Source organism: Homarus americanus, unplaced genomic scaffold (assembly GCF_018991925.1).
Source record: "Homarus americanus isolate GMGI-L3 unplaced genomic scaffold, GMGI_Hamer_2.0 scaffold20930, whole genome shotgun sequence".
In the NCBI taxonomy this organism is placed as follows: Eukaryota; Metazoa; Arthropoda; class Malacostraca; order Decapoda; family Nephropidae; genus Homarus; species Homarus americanus.
The window spans coordinates 1,378,025-1,396,186 of NW_024748502.1; the positions used below are offsets into that span (position 1 = coordinate 1,378,025).

Below are 18,162 nucleotides of genomic sequence, written 5' to 3' on the forward strand. Positions count from 1 at the left end.
TGGAGCAGAAAAATTCATCTGGAATATGACGGAAAATGAAGATGTATAAAGAAACGCAGGTGAACAGAAAAATCATCTGGAATATGAAAATGCTCTAAACGTAGAGGAAGCGCAGGTGAACAGAAAAATCATCTGGAATATTATAGAAACCAGGAGGAAGTGAGAAGAAGTCAGATGTGGTGACACGACCTACAAAGTGCGGTATTGAAGAAAGAAAAACGTGCTATGTGAAGACAGAAGAGACGCTTTGCTGACATCAGAAGAAAGTCGACGATGACAAGGTGGATAATCAGAAGGACCAATCGACTACCGTTGTTGTGCTGCCAGCATTCCTTATTTTCAGATACCAGCTGGATGGAGGACTTGAGCCATGCTGAACCCAACAAATGTACTGATGTTGTTGATGTTGCTGATGTGTAATAAAAAGATATAACACCCTAACATGTGAAGTAGGAGCATTTTGTATTTTGTATTTAATTCTCTGATTTTTGTTAACATGTACTACAAAGAATGTTTTTTTTAAAAAGATTAGTCACTTTTTCTATGAGTTCATTTGATCAATGTTTTGTATTACCAAACACAATGTTGTAGCCATTTACTGACTGAGATGAATTATTATTTTGACACGGCCTGGTTAGGCAATGTAACACCTGTTTTTGTTTGTAGAATGTGATTTGCAAGTTTGCCTCGGACACTATGATAGATATGAAGGATCTTTAGATCACTCTATGTTCAATTACTGTGTATGTATTTTATTTTTTTCTCCTGTCATAGAAGCTTTAATCTTGGCGGGAGGTATAGTAAGCTTTGTCAGATCAAACTATGCCAGTAGAAAAACATACATCTCTAATGTTATGATTTGTAAAATGTAAGGATGCATTATCACCTGAGGGACTATATTAGATACTGCACATGATGTTACTGTCTACTTTAAACGTATCATCAGTTCTCTGAGCATGAAAGCTTTGGTCTTGGCGGGAGGTGTAGTGATGGGTTGTCAGACCACAGCTTACATCTCAGAAACTCTAGGCCTTCCCTAGGTCAAGTGTAAGGGTATCCCTCGCAGGTGCTCAAGGATGTTGTAAATCAACTAGCTCCCCCTCCCATGTCACACATGTAAGAGGGCACCAGCCGGCTCTCTCCCAATATAAACAATGTCCTACACCGCAGAGGGGGGCCAGTCTTGACCGGACATTAGTGAGGTCAAAAGTATAGGGTAACTCTGCGGTTGACCAAGGATTGTAAATCAGCCTAGCTCCCCTCCCATGTGACATGTGGCCCCAACAAAACATGTAAGAAGGCACCAGCCGACTCTCTTCCAATATACAATAACCTACTCTCTGAACAAAGGCCGGACCTGACCTCACATTAGGCAGGTCAAATGTAACCCTTGGAGCCCAACTCAAGGGGCCACAAATCAACCAGGGCCTCTCGTGTCACACGGCCCCACCTGATGACTTCTCCTTACATCTCAGAAACTCCAGTCTGACCCGACGTTTGGGAGGTCAAGTGTAGGGGAACTCTCACGGTTGCTCTCCCAATATACACACGGCCCCACCTGATGACTTTCCCAGATAGTTCTGAAAAAGTCCAGGCCTGACCGCACATTTGCGGGGTCAAATGTAAGGAGACCCTTCGCCGCCCCCCCCCGCCCCCCCGGCCAGCTGAACCTGACGGCTCGCATCCCAATATATAGGACGTCCTGGTCCTCCCTCGGGATTCGCAGTGAAGTAGTTGTCTTGTAACAAGGTGGCCAGCTACGACACCACCAGGCCTGCTCGAGCCGAAGTCAGAGGCCGGAGGCAAGTCGCCTCCGGTCAGGACCGAGACTTCCCTCCGGTGTCCCAGCTAAGCAGTCGCCCACCCGACACCAGTGTCCCCGCTAAGCAGTCGCCCTCCCGATACCAGTGTCCCAGCTAAGCAGTCGCCCTCCCGACACCAGTGTTCCAGCTAAGCAGTCTCCCTGCTAGGCCTCCCCTAGGTCACGTGAGTGTTTGTCAGAGCTTTCCATGGGATGAGTTACCTACGTGAGAAGTGTATTCATTTCATGTTCGTGTCCGAGAATCAGAGTGTCTAGTAACGTAATATGATGTCCTAGTAACGTAAATATAATGTCCTAGTAACTTCAATAGAAGGTGTTATTAATGTGTCCATGTCATGTTCGTGATTAATAAAGAGTTGTAACGAAGCAGTGTTTAAGAAGTCGCCTTTAAGAACGTGATAGATGTGTATTGACGTGTAAGACACGACCAGTGTACGATAAGAATAAATAACTATCACGGCCACGCTACCAAAGTCTTCCTCTCTTTATACTCTTATACTATCAATATTCTACCTATATATAATCTTCTTCTTGTGAGTTTTTTATTCCATTACATGATGATGGATGGTGTTTATATATAGTGATGATGGATGGTGTTATATGTAGTGATGATGGGTGGTGTTATATAGATGATGGATGGTGTTATATGTAGTGATGATGGATGGTGTTATATGTGGTGATGATGGATGGTGTTATATGTAGTGATGGTGGGTGGTGTTATATTTAGTGATGATGGATGGTGTTATATGTAGTGATGATGGATGGTGTTATATGTGGTGATGATGGATCGTATTATATGTAGTGATGATAGATGATGTTAAATGTAGTGATGATGGATGTTGTTATATGTAGTGATGGTGGGTGGAGTTATATGTAGTGATGATGGATGGGGCATATGTATGTAATGATGATGGATGGTGTTATATGTAGTGATGATGGATGGTGTTATATGTGGTGATGATGGATGGTGTTATATGTAGTGATGATGGATGTTGTTATGTTGTAGTGATGATGGGTGGTGTTATATGTAGTGATGATGGGTGGTGTTATATGTAGTGATGATGGATGTTGTTATATGTAGTGATGATGGTTGTGTTATATGTAGTGATGATGGATGGTGTTATATGTAGTGATGATGAATGTTATTATATGTAGTGATGCTGGATGTTGTTATATGTAGTGATGATGGGTTGTGTTATATGTAGTGATGATGGATGTTGTTATATGTAATGATGATGGATGGTGTTATATATAGTGATGATGGGTGGTGTTATATGTAGTGATGATGGATGGTGTTATATGTAGTGATGATGAATGTTGTTATATGCAGTAATGATGCGTGGTGTTATATGAAGTGATGATGGATGTTGTTATATGTAGTGATGACGGATGGTGTTATATATAGTGATGATGGTTGGTGTTATATGTAGTGATGATGGATTGTGTTATGTAGTGATGATGGATGTTGTTATATGTAGTGATGATGGGTGGTGTTATATGTAGATGATGGATGGTGTTATATGTAGTGATGATGGGTGGTGTTTATATGTATGATGATGGAAGATGTTGATATGTAGTGATGATGGTGGTGTTATATGTAGTGATGATGGATGGTGTTATATGGTGTGATGATGGATGGTGTTATATGTAGTGATGATGGATGGTGTTATATGTAGTGATGATGGGTGGTGTTATATGTAGTGATGATGGAAGGCTGTTATATGTAGTGATGATGGGTAAAAGTTATATGGTATTTATGGATGGAAGTTATATGAAAAGATGATGGATGTTATATGTAGGTGATGGATGGTGTTATATGCAGGATGATGGATGGTGTTATATGTAGTGATGATGGGTGGTGTTATATGTAGTGATGATGGATGGTGTTATATGTAGTGATGATGGATGGTGTTATATGTAGTGGTGATGGATGGTGTTATGTGTAGTGATGATGGATGGTGTTTTCTGTAGTGATGATGGATGATGTTATATGCAGTGATGATGGGTGGTGTTATATGTATTGATGATCTATCGATCTATCTATCTATATAAAACAAAGAAGTGTGTCCGTTTGTTTGCGTGTGTGTGCTGTGTTTGTTTGTGTGTCCGCACAGAATCTCGGAAACTACTTTACCAATCAGTAGTGATGATGGATGGTGTTATATGTAGTGATGATGGATGGTGTTATATGTAGTGATGATGGATGGTGTTATACGTAGTGATGATGGATGGTGTTGTATGTAGTGATGATGGATGATGTTATATGTAGTGATGATGGGTGGTGTTATATATAGTGATGATGGATGGTGTTTTCTGTAGTGATGATGGATGATGTTATATGTAGTGATGATTAGACAATAAAATAATAACAGATTAATGCTAAAAAAATATTCTTTGTTATACCGTTGTAGTGAAAAACATGGTGGAACTTACATACACCGTTAATGAACTATTGATGGAAGAGGAAGTTTTGGGGACTGAACAGTGAGACAATGTGGAGCCTCCCGGAGGGTGGCGTCCTACCGTGGCGTATATATATATATATATATATATATATATATATATATATATATATGGACTTGTTACGTGAAGCGTAGTTTTTATAATGAGAGAGAACCAAGGTAAACACAAACATCTTAGTAGGTGCTTTAATTGCTAACGTTTCGGAAATAATCCTTTTCCATCATCAGAGCCTAAAAGTTTGAAAAAAATAAAAAATACAGGTGATATACAATAAAAACATAATATTATACATTACCTTCGATAAACAAAATTTATTAAAGAAATTCACTTCAAATCCGACAAAAATGAAGACCTACATACAAAGCTAAAGTCAAATAAAAGTATGAAATAAAATGTACAGGGGTATTACCTTAATTCAGACGAGCCTGAAAACATAACAATTCACTAGAGGCCATATCACAAGCGATGAGTTTTATTGTATATCACCTGTATTTTTCTTTTCATAACTTTAGGCTCTGATGATGGAAAAGATTATTTCCGAAACGTTAGCAATTAAAAAGCCTACTTCAAAATGTTTGTATTTACCTCGTTTCTCTCTTCATTATATATATATATATATATATATATATATATATATATATATATATATATATATATAAATTGGGGGTACACTTGAGGGAGTTTTGCAGGAACATAGCACATGGAGTGAAGGGATGTTTATAGTACAGGCTCACTGTTTTATGAGTGCGTGGTGCTGGTGCTGCCTCAGACCCACTCTAGGAAGGTGTTGACACAGCGGCAGTTATACAGTAGAAGTGACACAATAGAGGTGACCCAAAATAAACGACACAGTCAACATGGCAGCAGAAGTGACACAGGATAAGTGACACAGCAGAAATGACACAATAAAAGTGACAAAGTAGAAGTGACACCGATAATGGTGGTACAGTAGAAGTGACACAGATATAGTGACACAGCAACAGCGACTAGAACGAGTGTATTGATGTGTGACAACTGTATTGACTCTTAAATCTTTACCTACGTGGAGATTATTTAATCCCAACACAACATTCCTTAGAACCTCCAAATGCTGTAGCTAGAGAAGCGATATCAACCACTACCCAGAACTGTGTGTATGTCTGTGTGTGTGTGTGTGTGTGTGTGTGTGTGTGTGGTAGGAACACAACATAACTTAGCCTCCCTTGCTGTTATTGCGCGGGTCTGGGATGGTTGCGATGGTCATATCTCCTTTCCACACAAATTCTATCGGTTTGTCCGGCTTTTCCTCTACCAAGATCAACCCTTCTTGTATTGAGATGAGTTTGGGTAATTTTTTCTTTTGATAATTTCACATTAAGGAAATCAAGAATCATGACACTACTTTGTACCTTTTATTTACATTCCAACATTAATAAAACCAAAATTTAAATCGGTAAAAGTAATTGTATTTTTTTCATAAGATTTTATATTAATAAATGAAAAGGGAATCATACATACACGATAAAAGTCTGTGGTGTTTTTTATAGTATATTATTAATAAAACGAAAAGATAAAAACATAAAAGCTCGGTAAAAGTATCATATTTTTTTTCTGTAAAAATGTCATTGATTAAGTATAGCTCCAGAAATATTTCCCTGGACATTTTGATGTTCGCTGCTTTATATTATAATAACTAGAGAATATTAATATTAAAGGTACTCTGTAGCACACAATTAGGAATCTGAGTAAATAGATGCTACAGATCACAGGCCTTACGTGCCGACATGACGGTAATTGACGCGAGGCTTAAACAAAACTGTCCTGGGAGTTTTGAGGGCAGCTGTACGTAAAGTATGGATCACCGTGGCCACTAAAGCCTTGGTCTAATATTCTGAGAAATTTTAACATTTCTTTATTATATACGACCGTGTGTGTTACAGTGTTCACGGTGAGAGTGTCTTCATGACTTGAGTTCTCTCAAACATTTCTGCAGTTCCTGGAATATATCGCATTTATGGTGTATTGGATACAGCGTGTGTTGACAAACGGAGATTTATTGTAACTTAGTGTTTAAGTTCCAAGAAATGTTTATACACACACATACACACACACACATGCACACATATAAACCTAACCTCTACCACCAAAGTACAACAGTTTAGGTTTTAACAGATGACCCTCATATTAATTATGTGTGTTTGTAATTATGTGACTATGTATGTATGTAATAAAATAAATAAATATTGAAGTGATAACCGTGGCAACAGCCTGAGATGTTCTTATTACCACCATGCTATTGTACTATTCCAGATGATACTAAATGTTACATAATACTTCCTTGAGATAAATGTATAGTATATATCAGGTGCCTAAAAGAGAGCTCAGGCTCTCAACTGGCTCATCCATGTTAATATTGTTATTATTATCCACTCTGTATCTGTATTTTTCTAGCTAAATAAACTTTTCGATTCAATTCATATGTATGTAGTTATAATTTCATACAACTCCACAAATTTTAGTACAATACACATCATCGTGTCAGTTGTATGTACGTAATTCATCCCTATCCTCTTTCATTATCAACTATGTACTAAATTTCAGTAAAATATTGTCCAATTAACGTTGACGACAGAGGTCATGAGGAATGGCGCTGGAAGTAAGTTATTAATCTCTGGCTGGTCATGTGAGTCTCTCTGCTACCATCCTGTTATTAGTAAAAGCTCCTGGACGGGGGCATGACGTGAAGAAATTATAACAAGAATTCTTCTTCCTTCTCCTCATCATCATTATTGTCGTTATTATTACCAGTTTTATCACTAGTTTTAAGGATATAATTTTTATTATCATTCTTATTATTTTTACAATTATCAATACTATTACTTACTATCACTCACACCTTACATATACCTCTACACACCCACCCACTCCCCCACACAGGTATCCAATCCCACAGGTGTAAACCTCCAACGTGAACCACAAATCTCCATGACAATTAAACACCATATCCTTTCTTAACACCTGGTACAACCCCCACCTCATCCATGCACCATAAATTCTTGATAATGATAACAATACAGCTTCTTCTATCCCACTGCGTGACAGAGAGCATTAGCGAGACCCCGACAAGATGATGTGTGCTGTGAAATACCTTCAGAGGCAATGAAAGAATAGGAACCAAAGAGGTGGGGGTGGAGGATAGGGATTTATAAAGGTACAAGATTGTTACAGTGAGAATGTAAAGGTTAATTAAAGAATGGAGGTAAAGTTAGCTCCTCCACTTAGCGTTGCCAATCCTCTCTTTCATTGAGGTGAGCGGGAGGGAGAGGGAGGGGGGGGGGGCCTGGGTAGTTGTCCCTCTATGGGAAGGAGACTGAATACTATTAGAGGGATGAGGCCGGAAAATCTATATCAGTTGGGAGAGATTTCAGTGCAGGATAACACTTTAACAACTGAACTATTTTTGTTCACATGAAGCTTGTATTAAAATAAATATGTGGTGCCCACTTCCTGATTATTTTGATTGCTAATTAATCTCTTTATTACGATGTTTTCTTTTCTACTTTATTCTGGCTACCGCCAGACGATTTTATTCGGCTGGAGAAGTTCCATCTCGTAGTCCAGGGGTTAAACAAAACTTCGCTGTTTCTTCAAGATATAGATTCAAACATAAATGCCCCCATTTACAAAGAAACACCTAAATTAGAACATGAATTCACCCCCCTCTCATCCTATTGTTACTTTAGTATTTTCATCAGGCTAGAGCTAGACGATTACACTCAGCCGAGGAAACCCCATCAGTATTGTGAAAGTGTAAATATGCATTGTAATCTTCCCAACTTAGATACTGTACACTTCCTTCCTCACCCAACAGTACCACATATCCCCCCACAGAAAGACACTTACAACGACACCCCCCTCCCCTCCCTCCGGCTCACTGGGCGAATGCTTCGAATTCAGAGTACAGTATTTGGGGTTAAGACCTCGGGTAGAGAGAGGATTGGCAACACTAGGTGGTAAACACAGGAGTAGAACCAACTATACAGTATGTGGTTTATATGGTTTTAAGAGAGAGAGAGAGAGAGAGAGAGAGAGAGAGAGAGACGCAACCCTCGTTGAGTACCTGGACCTGGATTTGTAATTGTATCTGAATCCGTATCTGCATCTTTTATCTGCACCTGTATTTGAACCTGTATATTTTTATACTGAATAAAACATAAATCAACATGACCCACACCGTCTCCGGCGATGGTGACTCACCGAACACGTTGAGGCGGACGACGAAACTCCTCACGGGTTTGGTGGACACTTGACATTCGTAAATACCGGAGTCGCGAACCTGAGCGTAACTGATCTTGAGGATCCAGTCTTGGGAGCCCGGGGAGTGGATCACCTCGAAGCGCTGATCCGTCGTGTAGGTATAGCGGCCCACTGTCAGTATGTGTAGGTCTCTCTGTCTGATCCACGACACCTGTTTGAGAGACGGAGAGATGGTAATGAGACAGGGAGGAGGAAGAATTTAGTGTCTCTGTCTGATCCACGGATCCACGACACCTGTGTGAGAGATAGACAGATGAAGAGATAGAAAGAATATAGCAGAAAGAGAAAGAGAAGGAGAGGGAGAAATATTTGAGACAAAGGAAGGCAAAAAACACTGATTTTTCTGTTTTTTCACGATTCCCGAAACACAGACACACATAGATAAGGTACCAAGGGACACCACCCGAATGTGTAAGTCCTTGAAATAAATTATATCTAAAACGAAAGATAAAGAGAAAACAAAATAATGAACATACCGATAACAAACTACTCGGTACAAAAATCCCCCGCCCCCCCAAAAAAAAAGATACATATATTCCACAATAAGAAAATCTCAGTAAAAATTAAACAATGTAGATAAATGAAATATCGCACAACAAATAAAAAACAATAGCAATGATGATATACTCTTTTTTTTTACACTGAATAAATAAACACCAATAAAAGCAAAATTATAAAATATTCACCTTAAGTGAAATGCAAAACAATAAACTCACGCGTAATACTTCATGTCGCATCAATGATAATTCTCAAAAACACCTGAACTTGTTTACCCCAAAGAGACAAAGAGATCACAAGACCCCTCGTGTATTCCGTCCAGGTGAGAGTGTCATGTCCTTCTCTCTCTTACCTGGAGGCTGACAGGTAACAAGAAGTGCTGGCAGGTGCGTCTTCATCACAGGTATTGTTGTGCATAGCTCCTGCAGGGCACATACCTCCCAGTCTTTCCTCCTTTCAATGTTTTGGCTCTCAGTTTCGGCGGGAAGTCTCGGTGGGAGGTTTTTGGCGGGAAGTTTAGCGGAAGATTATGGAGGGAAAATTTACCGGGAAAACATGTAAGGAATTTTCAGAGTGAAAATTTCGTGTGAATTCTGTGAGGGAGAATTTGGCGGAAATATTTAGCGGGGAGACTTGGTATAATTTCCCCAAAATTTTTGACGGAAAGCAAGTAAGTGAACAAGTCAAGATGCAGGTGATTTGGGAAGTGTCAATGAAAGTGAGACGAGTAAGGTTGACATTGGGTGATTGGAAAAAGTTAACTGAGGAAAGCAAGTTGACACACGTGATTGGAAGAAAGAAATTAAACACCAGGTGATTGGAAGGATTGAAAGTATGTCGATACCAGATGATTAGGAAGAATGAGTAAGTCGACACCAGCTGATTCAGAGAGGATTAATTACTCAAAGTCAGAGAGAGAGAGAGAGAGATGATGATGATGACACCGACAGCCGTAGTGTTTAATAATTATAGAAGAAATGATAATAAAAATAATTATAAAACTCTTCTCCATCTTTTTATTACCTAACTATCCTAATACAAAAGTATCTACTCTAGCCGAGTTAGTTTCACTTCAGATCTACTACTACTATTACTACTAATTTTACGTCTTCTACTCAACCAACAATAACAGTGACTGAGGGCAGTTATCCTTTCTCCACTGTTAACGACTGTTACTGCTACAGTAAGCTAAATTAGAAGAGAGAGAGAAAGAGAGGGATAACCACAATAAGATAAACTAGGTGTGAGAGAGAGAGGGTGAGATAAGAGATATAGTGTTGACAACGAATTTGCTGAGGTGTTTCAATACGAAACAGATGGCCCTCGCCTCCGGGCTGCAATTGCCCTAGAGGGTAGTCTACCGATTTTTACAGGACAGACAACACGTTGGTTCAGACCGCTAGACCCTAAAACGTGAGTGATCGTGAAGTATTAGAATCTGCTAAGAAACTCTAAATAACTTTAATAAGTATTATTTATGTACTGTAATTTGATCATATTATACAAATTGTCTCCTGTATCAACAGTTATAACATGTGAGTTATATAAGATGTTAACAGGCTATGTACTGTATATTGATTGTATTATTCATACTATGTGTCCTGAGATAACAGCATTTGTTAAATGAGAATTGTTCTTTAACAGGTTTTGACCGAATTATATGGTACGCGTCAACGTTGAGGGTTTATTTCTCCAGCAACAAACCAATAACGCTCCTATGAGCGTTAACAACGACCTCTGACCCCAAGAACTTCAATAAAATAAGACGAATTGTATATCTGACACTATCTGTTATTGAGGATTGTCGTAAAATATTTTTGTACTGAGTCAGATCAAGATAGGTCAATATATAGGGAGATGGAGGGGAAAATATACTTTTTTATCCAGAGAATGATTGATCTTTGACCTCGGATTAAGTTCAGTGGCTTCACTGCGCCTATTGTTGACGTCACGGCGGTAACACACTCTAAAGACACTTTTGACATTATGACAAGTTATTCTGTTGACTACCAGAGAGCTGTGGAGGAGTTGATGTACCTAAGCTAACCTAACCTACCCCTAAGAGGGAGAAAGAGAGTGAAGAATAGTATCCGAGAGATACAAAGTAAAAGAGAGGAAGTGAAAGAAATGGAGAAGCGAAACAAAAATAGGAGAGAGAGAGAGAGAGAGGTTCGTTCTGGTAAGAGATATCATCAAAGGTAGTCTCATATCTCGCTCGGTCAGTGACCGTACCAGGCTTCAACTCTCCCTTTCTTCCCCACGCTAAGAGATGTTCATACCACCTTGTTAGCATCTGTTGTTGACCATTGTCCTCATCTCCTGCCATCACCTACTACTCCTCCCACTCACTCTCAACCAAGATGTGAGGTAGAGGTGCTACAGTTATAGACAAACAGACAGACAGATCTTCTCTTTCACTCTATCTCTGTATACTATTCTGCTCTGTCTCTCTCTTTCTTTTTATTTATCTTAAGTTTTTATCTTTTGAAATGAATCTTTAGTAAAAAAATGGGGGATCTGAAAGTGATTTAAGAGAAACAAAAACACTTAAAGAGAGAGAGATAGACGGAGACATAGAGAAAGATATAGGGATAGTATGAAAACACGATCACCTGAATATTTTTGTCATAATTAATAACCTCCTAATATGACACCTTAAGGAAAGCTCACCACGACGACAAAAACGTCTATGAAAATTACCTTCGCCTACCTGGTCTAATACACAGGTGCTGCCAGGCGTGTGATTGTGGGATACCGTGGCCAGCTTAGTGCAGTGTTCTCTTAAATATAATCCTTTCAATTACCAGCAAGAGGAAAATGGCGACGAGGGAAGATCACTAACCACGGTGTGTTGGTAATGAGAATCGGAAATAAATGTCGGGAGATGGCATTGAAAACTGTGCCGTTACTTATGACGCGATGTATGATATATAATTATAATATTTGAGGTTACGTCATTATTTTGGTAATTAGGAAAAATAGTAATAGATATCTTTGCAGTGTACGTACTTCACTAAGATTATGTATTAACTAGTAACTGTAATTAAGGGTTTAAATTTCAACTGCTTTGCATTTCAGGTAGTTTATCTTGTTAATTAGGTTATTATATTTTATGTAAGTCTTGGATAACGTCATTGACTGTCTGAATAATATACAGGGTAGTTAAAAACGAATAACCTGATTTTAATTAGATGTATATTAAAATCAGGATATTCTTTTTCGATCATTTTGTATATTTCATATCTCATATACAGTTAAATCGACTCATTTAACTCAGTATTTTTGGATTTTGGTAAAAATTTCACCTTTTTCCCCAATTATAGAAAACAAAATTAAGTACTTCTAATCATTCTCATTAAATTTACCGCTCCGAAAGAATAGTCTTTGAGTAATTAATCTCTCTAATGACCTTTTAATTACATGCGGCTGCTGTTAACTGTTAATTAATAATTACTCCTTAACTGTAAGACTTTAATCGCTTTTGTTTCCTCAAATCTCATAATTAAATAACTGAAACCTTCGACATCACTACACTCTAATTCTGGGGAAAACAAGACACAAAGGAAGCATGTAATTAATGCTGCTAATTAGCTATGCAATTTCAGTCAGATCTATTCAGTAGTTACTAAGTCTCTCTTTTCCTTCCATTTCTTGACTGCATCTCTCTCCTTCACCCTCTCTATCTCCTCTCTCTTCCATCCTCGCCCTCTCTTCCCCTCTTTATCTCTCTATCTCCTCCTCCTACCATCCTCATTATTTTCATCAAAGGTTAGAGGTCACTATTTCTCAGTCATCCCCAACACACTTCTCCCTCAGTCCTGATCCGCCAATATTCACGAACTATATATATATATATATATATATATATATATATATATATATATATATATATATATATATATATATATCGTACTGTAGACCACTTCGTATAGTTAGATAATATTAAGGTATCGGAGATATTGACTTTTAAGTATCGAAATTTAAGCTGACTGAAAGTTTAGAGACAAAATTTCGTGTTTGTTTGTTATCGGTATTTTAACCATATAGCCATAATAGACCTATATCGTAGCCTTGTGTGGCAGAAGACACCGTAATGATATGGTAAGTTAAGGATTTGGGAACATATCTAATGTAATGAATGAGGAGAAAAATAAATTAACAATGCCAATATCAATTAATGTTAATAACAGCAAAAAACAAAAAACATAGGAACAACGAAAACAAAAATAATAATAACTCCACAAGTTTAAAAATAAATAAACTCGGTTTAAAAATAATTAAACCTGAAAATGAAAACACGAATAAAAGTGACTTTGAATCAACATTTTACACACACACACACATATATATATATATATATATATATATATATATATATATATATATATATATATATATATATATATATATATATATATATATATATATATATATATAACTTCAGCAATGGACTTGTTACGTGGAAAGAGTAGTTTCATAACGAAGAGGAGAACCAGGGAAAACACAAACATCTTGACCAAGTTGGGTTTCTTTAATTACCAACATTTCGGAAAAATCATTTTCCATCATCAGAGCCTAAAAAACAAAATTTCTTTTAGACTAATCGTCAAAACCCAGAGTTCAATTAAAGACACCATACCCACACACCTGCAATCCTCAGTTGTCTATCAATTTACGTGTGCTAGACATTTGATAACTCGCATCCATGAACACTTGGGCCGTGCCGTCCGAACAGGCCAGTTAATCACACAACCACCACATTCAGCTCTCCGTAACCACAACACCAACATGACAACCCGTTTTCGCCTTCTGATTTCTCAGTTCTTGGCAGGAGCAACTGTGAGACGGACCTCCTCGTTATGGAAGCCTTGCATCAGTATAAAGTAAAACCATCCATTTGTAATTTGGCTTCTTGTGAATTGTTGTGTTTTTCGCACTAAGACTCGTCTAAATTAAGGTAATACCCCCTGTATATTTTTATTTCACATTTTTTGTCGGTTTTAAATTGGATTGCTCTTTCTTTAAATTTTGTGGAAGGTAAATTTTGGTATAATGTTACGTTTTTATTGTATATCACCTGTATTTTTAAAAAAAATTCTAATCTTTTTGTTTTCTAGGCTCTGATGATGGAAAATGAATTTTCCGAAACGTTAGTGTTTAAAGAAACCCAACTTAGTCAAGATGTTTGTGTTTTCCCTGGTTCTTCTATACGATATTAAATGTAAGTTACCGAGTTAATAGGGACGCGAATCATGAAATTAAATATCAGTTATTAAATTGAAAATAATTATAGATCGTTTTCCAGTCTGAAAATGTTGCATACGTCCAAATTAAGCTGTTAATCGTCTGGTAAATAAGTCACTCCTGAAAAGCGTGAACCAGTGAGCAAGCGTAGCTGGGGAGTTGTGAGAGAGGAAAGACCAACTCTGTGCTGTACCCAGGAGAGACGGATCGCGTGACCTGGTTCCTTTGTTTATTTAACATCAGTATTAACAAGGTTCTGTAGACCCCACGCGGTATGATAACGTCCACTGGCTGTATGAGACGAGTGGTGAAACGAGCTGTATGACCGTCCACTGACCTGGGTTTGAGCCACCTGTTGAGTATGGTGAGAGTTGGAGTGAAACTAGCCATCTGGGTGCCCAACTAACGACGTGACGATCGTTGGAGTCATCAGCTCTCCTCTACCTCTGCTCACAATACCACATATCTTCAAGCAGTTTAGTGAAAACCTTTTGCTGACGGGAAGCTAAAGCTTCTCTCAACTGTACAAGGTCTGATTGGCCCACTCCCTTCCATTTCATAGATGTACTGGGGGTAAAGTGAAGCAAGCTGAGTGAATACAGGGCCACACACTGGGCCCAGGAGTAGTGGAACTTAGAGGTACATTTTCCAAGGTGGAGAATGGCTGGTTTGGGCCTTGAACTACGGGTGCCTGTTGCTTGTGCCCTTAAGGCCTGTTTCATGTGTGCAAGCAACACTTCTTAATACTTGAGTTTATTGTTGTCTAATGAGGCATTGTCTGAGTTTCTAATAATTGCAATATCATGTATAACTTTTATTCCCCAGAGTAGTGTTTTAAGTTCAGGTTAAGAGGTGCTCATATTGGTGTACCATTATTTGATTGTGTTTGTAGTGTTGGAGGGAATATAAGTGTCTAAATTTTACAGTGTGTCTCATTCATCCCAGTCACAGACGCTATCCTTCCACCGGGTCACGGATAATTCATTTTGTTTAGTAAATTTAAGTGTTCTTGTGCTGGCTCGGGATTTTTCTCAAAGGGGCGCTTCCACTGCAATTACCATCTAATAATCTTTAATAAACCCCAAGTCAAGTGAGAAATTAAAGTCCAGTAAATTTCGACAGGTTACATATATATTTATATATTTATATATATATATATATATATATATATATATATATATATATATATATATATATATATATATATATATATATATATATATATATATATATAGATAGATAGATAGATATTTATAAGACTTATTTGATGGTGGGAGTATGTTGAACAGTGCCGGGAGACGGGAGGGAGGGAAGGAAAGGGAGGAGAGAAAGTCAGAGGGAGCTGGGAGGACAGGGAAGGAGTGAGGATGGGAGGAAGGGAAGGAGAGGGAGAGAGGGATGGTGGGAGGGAAGTTAGATGGAAGGGAGGAAGGGAGGGAAGGAGGGAGGGAGTGAGATGTGCTTGTCGGAGGTTCAGAAAGAGAGAAAGAGAATACACACACACACACGCACACACATACATCTTCAATAGACTTCACTACAAAGGTGTCTGTTGGGTATAATGAACCATGGATCATAACACACAAAGTTTGAAGGTAAGCAGCGTTGAAAGGAAGGGCTGTCGTGTGCTTAGAGAAAGGGAAGAAGAAGAAGAAGAAGAAGAAGTGTCTCCACCCACACGAAAGGAGGCAAGAATCATCCTTATCATCATCATCCTCATCATCATCCTCATCCTCATCATCATCATCATCATCATCATCATCATCATCATCATCATCATCATCATATTTCCCCACTCATACGAAAGAAGACATAAATAACGAAAGAAAATATACCCATGAGACACACAGAAGCTGATAACCTGCCACTCAAACGAAAAAACAAACAAAACAAAGACACGATCATTAAACAAATCCCACACAGAGGCAGGAGATACACAACATAGTATTAGAGTCCGCTTAGATCACTCAGTAACTCGGATGTCAACTAAACTGTCAGATTATTACTTTACAGTCACACAGTCACGTCTACACTATGTAATAATCCCCCATTTTGCAAACCCATGAAAGGATTACAAGCGGGAGGACAAAAGATCAGACGACGAACTCACATTTCCTTAAAAGCACCGAGCTAGTCGTGTTTACACGGTCAGGAGGTCTTGTGAACATGGGTACTGACGACAGATGATGATATGTTAACGGTGTGGTTAGGTTAGGTCGTAGTACGTTTTTTTTTTTTTTTGTATTGCTGGAGATAACCATCTTGTGATGAGGGGTCCTGCTGACAGTAAGGGGTCCTGCTGACAGTTTGTGGTTCTGCTGACAGTAGGGAGTCCTACTGATAGTAAAGAGTCCTGTTGACGGTAAGGGGTCCTGCTGACAGAAAGGGGTCCTGCTGACAGTAAGAAGTCCTACTGACAGTAAAGAGTCCTGCTGACAGTAAGGGGTCCTGCTGAGAGTGTCTAGCCCTGGGGTGCCACTGACAGCACTTGGCACAGATATAATTCATTGATTTCATGACACTCAGCACAAAAATCCTGAGACAAAGTGAAAGTCGCCGACTCGGTGGCACCATCCCAAAGTTTCTTCACTTTCTCCTAACTTTCTACACTCTTATCTTTCCCCTTTTCTTACTTTTTTCTGCATTAAGCATAGTAGTTTTGGAGTTAGGGGAGATATGATAGAGGTGTACAAGTGGGTAAGTGGGATTAACAAGGGTAAAATGGAAGATGTTCTGAAGCTCAGTAATAACGAAATAACTAGAATAAATGGCTTTAAATTAGATAAATTCCGATTCAGAAAGGATATAGGCAAGCACTGGTTTGGTAATAGAGTTGTGGATATGTGGAATAGACTACCGAGTGCTATAGTAGGATCGGGGACGCTAGGGAGCTTCAAGACGAATTTGGATAGGCACATGGAAGTGCTGGGATGGGTGTGAAAGGGATCTGCCCTGTATGGGCCAGTCGGCCTCCTGCAGTATCCCACTTTCTTATGTTCTTATGTTCTAAGTTTGAAATGTCGGAAATAGATCATATGATGATTACAGACACATATACAGATGCATATATACATGCATGTTTGTATTTATTAATAATGTGACATTTGTTTAATTACAAAATCTAATTCGATATCAGAATCTAATTCTTTAAGAATATTGTCGATTCATGATACCATTTATAAAACACCAATAAAGATTCGCTTCTAAACACGAATTATAAAAAAAACAAAAAAACATTTTTATCCTTCTACCATAAGGTAATGCAGTAATTGATTAACTAACTCTCCCTCCACTCTGACACGCTCGCTAGCATTCTATTCTTTGTGTCTCTGCTTTTGTAAACAACTCCCCCCCCTCGACTATAACATTCTTCCTCTCTCGCCCTTAAAGGCCTCAACCCCCCTCAAGTACCATTATATTCACCTTTTGTTGTTCTTTAAGGCTTCAACGCTTCAACCCCTCAACAGGACCGTGACATTCACCCTCTCTCGCCCTTAAAGGCTTTAACCCCCCTCCTTGAGGACCATAACATTCACCCTCTTTCGCAATTCAAGTCTTCACCCTTCTCCTAATGGACCTACGTTTTCATAGACTCCGACCTAACCTGACTTGACCTAACCTAACCTAACTTAATCAAACTTTACCTAGTCATTAGAATTTGTGCCTACTTGGATCCGAGGACCATTAGGATTCGGGTACACTTAGACTGGGACCCATTAGAACTGGAACCTATTAGAACTAGGACCCGTTAGAACTTGAACCCTTTAAAAATGGAACCCAATAAAACAAGATGCCTGTTTGACTATCATCGAGTCCCCTCAGTTCAGTTAGTGTGTGTG

At 38.6% G+C, this 18,162-nt stretch overlaps 1 protein-coding gene across 1 annotated transcript in view; it reads right to left on the reverse strand.

Moving 5' to 3' along the window:
- LOC121880328 (hemicentin-2-like) overlaps positions 1-18,162 on the reverse strand; it is a 115,652-nt gene that overhangs the window by 76,853 nt on the left and 20,637 nt on the right. Inside the window, exon 2 of the mRNA XM_042387484.1 lies at positions 8,522-8,732. Within this exon, the coding sequence (XP_042243418.1) occupies positions 8,522-8,732 (211 nt within the window). The remainder of the gene's footprint in view (positions 1-8,521; positions 8,733-18,162) is intronic.